The 12,798-nt window shown below is 46.1% G+C and overlaps 2 protein-coding genes across 11 annotated transcripts in view; one reads left to right on the top strand and one right to left on the bottom strand.

The window, feature by feature from the left end:
• TRAF7 (TNF receptor associated factor 7) overlaps positions 1–5,952 on the top strand; it is a 35,650-nt gene extending 29,698 nt beyond the window's left edge. For all 6 annotated transcript variants that reach the window (XM_079952781.1, XM_079952786.1, XM_079952783.1 and 3 more), the window contains 8 exons: positions 91–173; positions 1,020–1,059; positions 1,205–1,321; positions 2,142–2,264; positions 2,391–2,510; positions 2,733–2,864; positions 3,861–3,980; positions 5,245–5,952. In XM_079952781.1, coding sequence (XP_079808907.1) covers positions 91–173; positions 1,020–1,059; positions 1,205–1,321; positions 2,142–2,264; positions 2,391–2,510; positions 2,733–2,864; positions 3,861–3,980; positions 5,245–5,259 — 750 coding nt within the window. In that variant the 3' untranslated portion in view covers positions 5,260–5,952. The remainder of the gene's footprint in view (positions 1–90; positions 174–1,019; positions 1,060–1,204; positions 1,322–2,141; positions 2,265–2,390; positions 2,511–2,732; positions 2,865–3,860; positions 3,981–5,244) is intronic.
• A 983-nt stretch (positions 5,953–6,935) lies between these two features.
• Positions 6,936–12,798, bottom strand: part of CASKIN1 (CASK interacting protein 1) — a 117,493-nt gene continuing 111,630 nt past the window's right edge. For all 5 annotated transcript variants that reach the window (XM_079952743.1, XM_079952744.1, XM_079952745.1 and 2 more), the window contains one exon: positions 6,936–12,454. In XM_079952743.1, the coding sequence (XP_079808869.1) occupies positions 12,358–12,454 (97 nt within the window). In that variant the 3' untranslated portion in view covers positions 6,936–12,357. The remainder of the gene's footprint in view (positions 12,455–12,798) is intronic.

Genomic DNA, 12,798 nt, shown 5'->3' with positions numbered 1-12,798 from the left:
CCAGCTGTGGCATATCGGCTGACTTCCTGCCCTGGTTCCTGGTTGCTCCGGAGCCCAGTCACATGACTCACCCCTTCTGTTTCCTGTTAGGTGTGGGATACCTGTACCACATACAAGTGCCAAAAAACCTTGGAAGGCCACGATGGGATAGTCCTGGCTCTCTGCATCCAAGGGTGAGTCAGAGCGGCCACTCTTTCTTTTCTGTGCTGCTTGTGTGCTGAATCCAAATAGGAGTCGTTCTCAAACCCAATATTTTCCTGATTGCCAAGAGGTTTTACAAGGGCTCTCGTAACATGGCATTTGCTGCTGCTCCAGTTATTCAGTTGGGCGAACTGAGCTTCCAGTGGTAACTCTGGACATTTCCTTCAGTCAAATCCATCTCCCTTTATTCAGGGCTGTGTAGATTAAAATTCTCCAAGAAAGACTGAATTCTGTATGAATTGTTCCAATAGAGCCACATTACACATTTTTTGTTACTTTCCATAATTCTGGTTTTGCTATTGGGGGGGGGGGGTGTTCATAAGCTATGCAGGGCAGCTGCAACCCCTGATCTCTGGAAATCCTCATCATCCCCTCTCTCACTTCTGAGGCTTCAGTAGCCACTTTCCTGCATCTTTTCACAGCCATGAGTGCTAGAATGGTGCTTATTTTTTGTTATGAAAGTTAAGCATCTTCTAGAACATAAAATTTCCAGCCGATCATTTGCATTGGGCATTTTATTCTGTGCTCGAGGGGAATCCTATGCCTCTTAGCGTAGGCTTGCCAATAACATCATCAAAGTTACGGTAGTAGTCCACAAGATTTTACAGACTTACCTACCCACACTTGCCTTTATCACATTACTAGCAGCCTGTAGATAACCAACAGCTCTCTGTCTCTCTTGAGCAAACCTACCCTGCCTGATTGCTTGGAAGTGGTTGTTGCTCACCACAAGCACCCAAGCCAAACCAGCTGTGTTTTCTCTTCTTCGGTCGGTTGTCTTAGCGCTCCCTGAAGGTCTTTGTTTCTCTTTTGCCCAGGAATAAGCTGTACAGTGGCTCTGCTGACTGCACCATCATTGTAAGTATCCAAGTCTGGGAAGGGCCTGGCTCTTGCTTTATTGAGGGTGTAGGGGGAGTCTGTGGAAAAAGCTCTTCCTCTCAGTGCTGTGGAGGGCATGGCCAGGAAGAATTTTACATGCCCTGCCTTTTTGTAATCTTTGCAGGTCTGGGATATTCAAACCTTGCAGAAAGTTAACACTATCCGGGCCCATGACAACCCTGTCTGCACGCTGGTCTCGTCACACAACATGCTTTTCAGTGGCTCCCTAAAAGCCATCAAGGTACCATTTAGGATTTTGTCCTCCAGCCTTCTTCTTTTTCCTCTCCTGGCTTCCAGGCCACCTTTCCTCAACCCTCATCCTCCACTTCTCAATTCTGACTTTTTATTTTAAAAAATCTCTCTTCACTGTTGCCGATTCCTCCTCCAGTTACCCCATTCCCTCATCTAGCAGGCTGTACTAATTTCCCTTACCCCATTCGACTTTACCACTCACAAAACCTGTGCTTAAGCAACAGAGAGATTCCCACTTCTTATGTATTATATTTACAGTCGTACCTTGGATCTCAAACGGCTTAGTTGCCGAACATTTCGGCTCCCGAATGATCGAAAACCAGAAGTGAGTATTCAACTTATTTTGGAACCCTAATGCTTCTGCAGCTTCCAGTTGGCTGTAGGAGCTTTCTGCAGCCAATCAGAAGCCGCGCTTTGGTTTCCGAACGTTTTGGAAGTCGGAAGGACTTCCAGAATGGATTCCGTTCAACTTCCAAGGTACCACTGTGTATCCCACACTTCTGCTAAGAGAGATGTACGTGGTTCTCTCCCACCACCCTTTATCCCCACAGAAACCCTGTGAAGTAGGTTAGACTGAGGGATGGTGCCCCCAGGCCATTCTGTGAACTCTCAGTCCCTCTCTTCTTGCTTTCTCTCTCTCTCACACACAAGAGAGAGCGCTATTTGCAGTGTAACTTGTGAGATGCTATGCTGTAGCCTGTCCATAGACTGATCTATGGAGATGTGGTGGGAGGGTGGGCAGACGAACAGAGACTAAAAACCAACCTTCTGCTCAAAGGTACGATTCTGCCTGTCCTTCTGGTCTCCAGGTCTGGGACATCGTGGGCACTGAGCTGAAGCTGAAGAAGGAGTTGACGGGCCTTAACCACTGGGTCCGTGCGCTGGTGGCATCCCAGAATCACCTCTACAGTGGCTCCTACCAAACGATCAAGGTATGTGCACTCCCAGATTCCTCACCCACCCATTCCATCCCCCCCAATATGTGCATCATTGTCTGCTGCCATTTTTCTTTTCAACCCAAGCACATCAATCTTCCCTCCCATCTTTTTCTGCCCTAGATATGGGACATTCGGAACTTGGAGTGTGTACATGTCCTGCAGACGTCGGGTGGAAGCGTCTACTCTATCGCTGTCACCAACCACCACATTGTCTGCGGCACCTATGAGAATCTCATTCACGTAAGGGTGGCGGAGGCTTGGAGTCAGGGGTGCAAAGGTGCTGGGGTTTTGCATTCTACACAGGTGGGTGGTGGGACCCCCCACCCACCCACACTGTGGCCTCATCCATCCCTTTGTGGTGCTTGGCAAGCCAACACTGGCAGAACGAAAGCTCTGGCAGCGGGAGAGCTTTGCTGCAGGTTTGGAAGGTAATCCTAGGTCCTCGCTTCCTCCCGATTCCAGGTGTGGGACATTGAGTCCAAAGAGCAGGTGCGTACCCTGACGGGACACGTGGGCACCGTGTATGCCCTGGCGGTCATCTCCACGCCAGACCAAACCAAAGTCTTCAGCGCTTCCTATGACCGGTCATTGCGGGTAAGTGAGGCGCTGCTAGATGGGGCAGAGGGATATATTGCTTTGGAGAGGAAACAGAGGCTGGCTATTATTATTATTATTATTATTATTATTGGTAACATTTGAATAGTGAGGGGAGTGGGTTAATCAGGTTAAACCAGCATTTTTCAAAATTCAGGGGTGGAAGAGTGGGAGAGGCAGTATGGCTATTGGTGTCCAAGCAGTGTCTCCATGGTATGATTGGCAATAGGGAAATCCCAGCCCTTTCACCAGGGTCACAACAGAGAGATAACTCCTTCTCACAGCACATAGGTAAACTATGGCACTTGTTCCCAGAGGAGGCGGTGATGGCCACAAACCTAGATGGCTTGAAAAGAGGGGTAGACAAATTCATGGAGTATAAGGCTCTTAGCCAGGATGGCTATGCTCTGCCTCCACAATTGGAGGCAGCAATGTTTCTGAACAGGGGAGAGGGCTCTTTTGCTTGAATCCTGCTTGTGGGTTTACCACAGGTATCTGGTTAGCCACTGCAAGAACAGGATGCTGGGCTAGATGGGCCACAGGTCTGATCCAGCAGGCTCTTCTTATGTCCGTACACTGCAGATGTGCTTGCAGAGTACAGTAGTCTGTTTTGGTTCTCATGGCCTGAATTTAAGTGTGCTTCAAAAATCCAGAGGGCCTTCTCGGTAGTGGCACCCTCCCTATGGAACGCCCTCCCACCAAATGTGAAAGAGAAAAATAACTACCAAACTTTTAGAAGACATCTGAAGGCAGCCCTGTTTAGGGAAGCTTTTAATGTTTAATAGGTTATTGTATTTTAGTGTTCTGTTGGAAGCCGCCCAGAGTGGCTGGGGAAACCCAGCCAGATGGGCGGGATATAAGTATATTATTATTATTATTATTATTATTATTATTATTATTATTGGAGGGAGTGGGTTGGGACAGAGCCTGATGGTGCTAGCTCGGAGCATTTTTGAAGCACTTCATTCTTGATAATAGCTTGTGTTCTTTGCCCAGGTATGGAGCATGGATAACATGATCTGCACTCAGACTCTGCTACGCCACCAGGGCAGCGTCACAGCACTGGCTGTCTCTCGGGGTCGCCTGTTTTCTGGTGCTGTTGACAGCACGGTTAAGGTAGGTTGCTGATGTGTTCAGGGGTGTGTGCAGCGTTGAGCAGGAGGGAACAGCATCACGCCCCATTAGGCAGGCAGGTTGTTGAGCAGGTTTAGCTGTCGGAGCACTGCTACTCCCTGAACCCACCAGCGCCTTCACACCAGAATTCCTTATACTGCAGATATGCATGTGGCAGAAAAGGTGTTGTGGGTCCATGAATGTGAGCCAGTGGCCCGTTGCAGAGCACCTTCCTTCTAGCATAGGCAAATGTAGAAAGTTATTGGCCAGAGTGAGAGGGCTTTTTCTGTTTCTTATCTGATTGAGCAGGGGAAAAACTTGGATCAAGGTATTCCGGGTGCCTATCTGTTTGCTGTGGTTTGCAGGGTAAAGAGCTTGCTGCAGCAACAGTGTACTGCTGAATCCTGTCTCCTTGGAGTTCTGATAGTCTAGCACAGCCTGTCTGTGCTGGCCTGTGGCTGAGAGGAGTTATGCCCTAAAACATCTGGAAGAGACTAGATTAGAAGAGGCTGGTCTAGCATGCCTCTTCCCCATGCCCCATGAGTTGGGGTAGACTGCCTGGACCACCCAATCCCCAAGCAGTTTGTGCTCTTTTGCTCATTTCTTAGCACTAGCCCAACCGGATCATCTGATTTGTTATTTGCTTAGTTAGGTTGTATCTCTGATTATTAAGGGTGTGTGTGTGAATTTTGCTAAGGGCCCAAGTCCTGGCTGTCCCTTTCCCTCTGTAACCTCGTAGGGCCCTCGCTCCAAGCTCTTACCCATATGATGTGTACCTTTAAGGCAGCCTTTGTCAACCTGATGCCCCCCAGATGCTTGGGACTACAACTCCCATCATCGCTGTGCTTACTGGGGCTCACGAGAGTTGTAGCCCAAAACATCTGGAGGCCCCTAGGTTGGGGGAAGACATTTAAGGGCAAGATTTCTGCAGCAGATTTCTCTTGAGTTGGCAGCTTCATGGAAGCAGCACATTCCCAGAGAGCAGCCTTCCATGAGTTGTTGCAGAGTCCCGGAATGGTTTATTCTCATAAGCTGGTGATTGATCAACCTTCTGCCTACTTGGCAGTGCAAAAACTCTTGCAGTTGTCATGCATACGTCGGGGCAGATGTGGCTGGTGTGCAGAGGTGAGATGGATGGGTCACAAGTTGTGTGGACCTCACTGGTAGATCTTCTGGTTTGAACCCCTGTGGGGTCTCTCACCTTGTGGGGCAAGTATTGTCTGGCCCTCTCTTGCGCAGGCCCTACTGACTTTTCTTTCTGCCGCAGGTTTGGACATGCTAGTGGGTGCCACTGCCTGCTTGTGGACGGCAGATTACCAAATAATCCTCTGGCTCACACATGTCGTCCTGCTTCCTTGCACTCCGACGCCCCTCCCACTGTGCACTCCAGCCGTGAGTGAGCTTCACAGCCCACGTACCTCAGCACTGCCACCCCTGACGCAGCAGGCCCTGTCCCAAGCAGGGCTGTTTGGAGATAAAGCTCGCAAGACCACATCACAGAGGCACCGTTTCTGATGGAACAAGTAGGGCACTGCAGCCTCAAGACAGCAGCGTTTGGCTGAAGTGGGATTAGATCGATGATCCAGGTGTGAGCACCCACAATGCACCTTTGCCAACAGCAGTGCCAGAGCCAAGGATTGGGGGTGACGGGGAGAAGACCCCTCTCTCTTCTGGCATTTAAATGTATCTGCTAAGCTCTTTCATTTGTGCCCACCGCCAATGATAAAGACCAGTTTTCCCCTCATGTAACCAGGTACGATTTTTATGTCTCAAAGATTCCCATCCCTCGCATCAGGTACCGCAAGGCCATCCATTCACAGCATCATGTCATAACGGCACCAAGCCCCCAATGGTTTAAAACAAAAACAGGGAGAGCCCACTGTTGTGTTTTTACTGACATTTTCTACTGTTTTTAAGATTGTGATATAGATTTGGATTATTTCTTCCTTGACAATAAAAATGGACCATTGTTTTAGGCCAGCATGAGTTATTGACCAGCTTGGAGCATCTTAGCAAAAGGAGTGTAACGTCTCTTTGATAGTTAACCTACCTTGCAGCCCCAGCTCGGGATCAAAGACAAGCGATTTCAAAGTTTACTAGCCCACCTACCTACGGGTACTTCTGCTCCTCCTAGCTAGTGAATTTGACAATTTTGTTTCCCCAAATAAGTATTGCAGAGAAATGGCAGAAGACTTGGATTTGCTTCTTTGAAGGTGTACATCATGCCACCAGCTGTCAAAGGTGGAATGCTTTAATAATAGCCAAGGGAATGTGCACTTTCGCCCTTGTCAAGAAACACTTGTGTTGATGATGCAAGAGCCAAAATGAAACCTCTTATCTCCGTATCTTTGCAGACTATGTGCTGCCCCAGGGAGGATAGCTTTGGCCTTTATGCGCTGTTTGTGAGCTTCCCAGAAGATCTAGATCTTAGGTGCTGATTTGGTCCCACTTTTGGAAATCAGAAGTGGCTGTTGTTAAAGTTGGTGCTTTAATACGTTTGTAGGTGGGTGTTGACTGTGGAAATGAAATGAAAACAGGTGCCCATCCGCTTCCCTTCCTCCCAAGCACCAGTTTGTTGAACTTTGTGGGTGCATAGAAGCAGGGAAAATCTGGCCTCAGCAAGGTGAGAGAAGCAGAAAGGCTGGAATGCTCAGTAAGTAGACAGAGACTTACTGACTCCTCCCTCCCTCCCCCCTTTTCACCATCAAATGTGTGAATCACAGAACTGCAAAGTTGGGAGGGATCCGAAACCCCTGCAATGACGGCACAATGTGAAAGAGGCTAGCTCTGCAGACTGCTAAAGACTCTCGTGCTTTGTTCCACTAGATAGGGCTACCAAGCGTCTAAATCGCCAAGACCCACCTGTGTGACTGGCACTCAGCATCTATTCCCAGTTAAGTCCAGTTCAGACTTTCCCCCCTTCCCTCCTTAGGCTGCAGCCAAAACAAGAGTTTCACAGGACCAGACAATTTGGACATTTATTAAGCACTGATGGCCATCAGTGCATCCACAGCGCTGCCTACCTGTCTATTGTAAAATTGCAGCATGAGCCGATCGCTCAGCACCATAGGGTCCTTGCATGCACCCAGCGGTTTAGCACCTCATGGAAAACTGCCTTTGGAGGTCGTTTCCCAATAAAAAATATTATTAGTGTTAACGTCATGTTATGTATAGTCATGGCAAGCGAGGAAGGCATCTTTCCCATGTTCTTAAGTATTTGTACCCAGACAACTTCTATTTTTTTTCCTTTTTTTCCTTTTTTTTTAAATAGGAGCAAATATTTTTTACAGCACCACAAAAGCCATCAAATATTATCATAATACAGGTGGGGATGCAAGAAGCAAGGAAAGGAGGCTGGCAGCGAGATGCATAGCTTTGACAGAAATGGGAAAAATACAATACAGTTTCCATAACTTAATAATAAAAATATATATAATATATATATAATATATATAATATGTATATATCCAGCATTAGAATCTTGGAATATTCTTTCTTTTCTTTTTTTAAGATACATTTTCTTTCTTTTTAATTTTTTTTTACAACAGTATCTTCATGTTGTCGTTTTATTTATTTATTATTTATTTTAATGTAAGAAATTTCAAAGTTGTGCCAGACACATTTTGGAGATCAGCAAAGACAGAGCTATCTGTGCTTGAGAAAAGAAACGAGTGTCACCACTCAGACATAGACATCTGGATTTCAAATAAACAGAAACAAACAAACAAAAAATACCCACAGCGCCAGGGAACCATAGGTTATGATGTTCCAGACCAAAAAAAAAAAAAAGCCAGTTCTAAAAAAACCAAAACTGGATTGACTCCCATTTGTACAATGATATACAGCTGTGCATACATTACCTACTTCCACACACATGCATTTAAACACGCACACGCATATACACACATGTGGCTGCTCACACACACACCCCAACTTAAAAACAGAAACTGCCGTACAGAAAAGAACACGCTGAGAGATGAGATTTAACAAAAATTCTGAAAACAAGGCACATCCTTTGATTTTTGTTTAAAACTGTAAAAATAAACATGGCAACCAAAAAATCCCATATAACAGAAACGTAATATTTTTGCACACTTTGAAACAAGATAAACTGTACCTTTTTAAAAAACATTGTGCTACTCTTAAATGATGTCACCACAAGACACACAGCTTATTATAAGTCTAATAGTCAAGCTAAACTCCAGTTCTTTCAATTTTATCTCTTAAAACTGTTTAATATACAGTTGATAATATTTTAAAATCTTTTTAATATATATTAAAGTCCTTTCATTTTTTTTGTTAATTATCTCTGGGGGTGGGTGGGAAATCCATTCTTAAATAATTTCTTTCCAATAAATTAATACTTTTATATAGCTTATTTTTCTCATCCCTTTATCACACGCCAAAGGGGACAGAAAATTCTTTTGCTTTTGTTTTCACATGTAAGAACATTCATAAACATGGCTGCTGCGAGAGGAGGAGAGACCCTCTACCAAAGCAATAATAAACTCAACAACAGAACCCAACTCTGCTTTTTTTTCAGCCTGTCACTACACTGGCCCTATGTAGCAAAAGCACAGGCATCAAAATCAAGTGGGTTTAAGAGGCTCGGTGGTCTTGCTTGGAAAAGTAGTCATGGTGCAGGACGGCTGGAAGGGGGTTCTCCTGAGTTGTTGATCTGACCTGATTGGTTGAAATTCGCAAGTGGACCATTCCTCAAGCCAAGGCGGGGCGCTGCCCCCCTTTTCTTGTCTTACAGATTTTTTAAAAAATGAAATGAGCTGCAAGTAAAGAGGAGAACAAAGAGGAGAGAGAGAGAGAGACTGACACAGACAGTTACTAAACATTAGAAATGGGTGAATGGTGAGGTGATATAAAAAAGGATGACTTTGAACCTAAGAAGAGCCTCAGAGGCTCACAAAGTTTCATGCCCAAGGCATATAATGTCATCATTTGGCCTCAAAACTGCAGGGAGAACAATTCCCTGAGTAATTACTTGCTTAGGAAGAAGGGTTCCAGTGCTTTTGGTGTGAACAGAAGGGGGTTCCTTATCTTAAGAGGAAGCCTGAAGGCCCACAGCAACCAAAATCTCTCATCCAATGATAGCTTTTCTCTCTCCATCACTGCCAGATGATTTCTGGTGCTTATACAGCTATGGATCCAAAGGCAAGATGGAACACAAGGGAGCAACATTTAGAGAAAGATAGGGCAATGGTGCAAGTGTTAGCAGCAATGAGGAAGAGAGCAGAACAGAATTAGGTGTTTGAACCACCGAAAGAGTCCAAAAACTTATAGGGGCAACATGAACTAAATGTAAACCTCGCTGCACATTAAACAAAACCCCCAGAGATCACAGCACCGAGACTGAAGCTGCAGCCTTCTGCTGCAAGTGGCAATGAAGATACAGATTTTTGAGATGCCTTTTTGGACTTGTCTTGGTGAAAAATGGCTGTAGTCCTTGTGGTGGTTTTAAAAGGAAGAGTGCCCACAAAGGAAGGATGAAATGCAGCAGGCCACAGACACTTAAAAGGCAGCCAGGGCTCAGCAGTAGGAAATGCATTTCAACTGTTAAAAACAATTGGGTCTGGGCAGAATGTCATTCCAAGGATCTCCAAAATCTCCTTCGATGGAAGACACTACAGGCCAGTCATCACAGCCAAACCAGTAATCTTGAAATACTTGCCAAAAGGTTTAGTTAAGTCATAATAATGTCCACTGCCAAGATAGCTTCCAGTCCAACAGGACAGAATAAAACACGGGTTCATGCTTGCCCACTACCATAAAGAATGCATGACAAGCTAGTCAACTTTGGTGCTGCAACACTCTGAAATGACCTCCACTTCCTGCCAGGCTACCACCACCACCACTTGGTTTCCTCTACTGGTAATTGATTCAAGTATCCAACCATCAAGATTAACATAAGACTGGATTCTCACAGGGGACAGTTTTACCTTGCCAAGAAATGCCCCAGGAAGGAAGAAGAGGAGTATTCCATTGCTGCTTTAAGAACAGAAGATTGCAGCAGGAGAGTGGATAATCCATTATTGGAGATTCCAAGATTGTGCTTCTTTTTGAGCATGGCACGGGCCCGTGATGCGGCAGCTGGGAAGATTAGAAGAACCTTGTGTGCCAGGCGTTAACAGATGTGGACCAATCCAAAGGGAGCTGCTCTGCTACTCCCATGCTGCTTTGAGCTTTCAGAGACTGGCTATCATTCCTTAACTCCCTGCAATGTACAAAGATCCCCACTGCAACCAACGGCAGAACAAGGGGACTTGCAGGGAGGTCACGACCAATTCAGTCTACATGCTACAAACTTTCCAGATAACCTTGCAGCCTTTGAGGCACCTAGAACCCAACCTTCTGTTGAGAGATCCTTCCCCATAAATTCCTACAATGCTGAGAGCCTCAACCTTGCAAGGGCCCTAAGCCAGAAAAGAACCAAGCAAGACACAATGTTGGGCACTGGCGGAACAGCTTCGCCTTGCTGCTGGTGGTCCCTCTCTCCCAACACCCAACAGCTCTCAGGTTGGTTAGGATATTGCAAGAGTTGACACGACAGGTGGTGCAGACACTGATGCATTTTTCATAGTTGTACACACCAAAAGTTGCTGCGCCTTGGGTGGAGCTCCCTGGGAGACTGCCCTTGTCAGCACTTGCTCAGATCACACAACACTGCAAGCCCAACAGAGCTGCCTCTGCAGGGGTCATCATCTTCATGTCAGGCCTCTCTTAGCTAGAAAGCCACCATCCTCAGTACTACAAGCTGTTGTGTGTCCACAATCTGCTGAGAATTGCAACTGAGATACAAGTTGAGAGTCAGAGGCTGAAATCACATCCCAGCTAACTATTGCAATTCACTCGCCTTGGCAGAATCAATTTGGATAGTTGGGGTGCAGCCGTTATTGCATTTGGAACAACAGAAATGGAAGCGGCAGGGGAGTCCTCTTTTACCAAACTCCTGCTAGACTACAAAACTACCACTGGCCCCTGCTCAGTGCTGCTGTTTCTCCACCAAAAGCTCTGCAAGATCAATACATTATATTGCCCATGTCTGTTTACTGCCTTCTTAACTCTGCCCCACTTCCTGTTTCTCCCGGGAATAACCACTGTAGACAGTACTTAAGGAGGGCTGCATTGTCTAAATCAATAACAAACTCTTTGGAAACAAGTGCCTTGAAGTGTGAGAGAGCGCAACCAAAGTCTCTCATGCTCATAACCCCAGCTGCCCTAAGGATAGAGAGATATATGTATATCTTAAGAAAAAGAAAAAATCGGGAATAAATATTCATTTATGGCAGCTCCTGAAGCCACCAGGGATATATTTACAGGGTTTTTTTGGCCAGGATTTTTTGTTTTCCTTTTTCCCCATTTCCCCTTTTTATGTTTCAACACTGTATCAGTCATGCAAATGTACCAAAGCTTTTGCGCGGCCCTTGCCAGGAACAATACTTTTTTTCAAGGCAAACAAACAGGAGAAGAAGAAGAAGAAGAAGAAGAAGAAGAAGAAGAAGAAAAAGGAGCTTATTTCTCAAATGGGACTCGTTTAACGGAACAGAACTTCTTACAGTCACAGCTTCATTATCACCAGGAGAAGACAAACACCTTTCGGGACAAAGAAACGAAGCATGCAGCTAGCCGAAAGCCTCCTCGACTCAACGGCTTCCCTTGGGCATTCTCCTGCCCCGCCTTTTCCAGCGCTTCCCAATAAGGGCAGATGGGCACATGAACCGAGACAGCAGCACAGGAGAGAGAGGACAGCGGTGCTCAGTCAAGGAACAATACCAACACGGAAGGCAAGAAGAGTTTCACTAAGACGAGATTCCACCCCAAACAGAAAACATGAAGAACCAGAGAAGACTCCATAGTTATTTGTGCCACATTTTGATAACACACTGGGGGACTGTAGCGACTGGGGATTGGTTGGTTGGGAGAAGGGGGTGAGGGCAGGAAATACTTTCCAAATTAAACGAGGAGACTCAAATTTAACCAAGTGGAGTAGATTTGCCTGAAGATCGTCTTGCAGGTAACAGAAGCTCCTGCCCCAGGCATACGGCTTTTTGCTTCATTCTTAGGAGGAGAATTGAAGTCACCTTGTATTCCCCCAAAGTAAACAGGTGTTAAGGAAGGAAGGGGGGAAATAACAGCGCAAGAGCGGCGGCTCTTTCCTTTTCTTTGCCGCTTCCGCAAAACTGGTCTCCAAGCCCCAAGAAAGCCTTCCCCAAGCATCTGGGTTTGTTTCAGCACAATCCTGAGGTAACCTTATCTTTGTGCAAACCTCAAAAGATGGAAGGGGGAGGAAGGGAAGATCTTCATGGAGATGATTGTGCCCTTGTGCCCATGGCAGATCCTGAGGTTGGCTGCAATTGCTTCCCAGCTCTCATTCCAACATGGCATCCAGTTGGTCCGCAAGGTCGTCGAACATGCTGCCGATGTCATCGAGAATGCTGACTGTGCTCTTGGATTCTGCGGTAGAACTGAGGGCAAAGGACACCGGCGTGCGTTAGGAGAGAACAAGGAAGACCCTCTTTTCTCAATGCACAACTTTCTACATTCTCCCACGCCTACTAGCTTTCAATAGGCCTCTCCTCCATGAATTTGTCCAATCCTCTTAACAAACTTGGCGGCCATCACTGCTCCCTGTGAGAGCGAATTCTAAAGTTACAACTGCGCTTTGTGACGAAGGACTTCCTTTTGTCTCTCCTGAATCTTCCAACATTCATCTTCATTGGATGTCTAGAACTCACAGACATCCAGTGAAACTGAATGTTGGGAGATTCAGGAGAGACAAAAGAAAGTGTTGTGAGAGAGACAGAAAAAC

The sequence above is a fragment of the Podarcis cretensis genome (genome assembly GCF_951804945.1).
Source record: "Podarcis cretensis genome assembly, chromosome: 14".
Lineage (NCBI taxonomy): Eukaryota > Metazoa > Chordata > Lepidosauria > Squamata > Lacertidae > Podarcis > Podarcis cretensis.
This window is presented reverse-complemented; position numbering and strand designations above follow the sequence as displayed.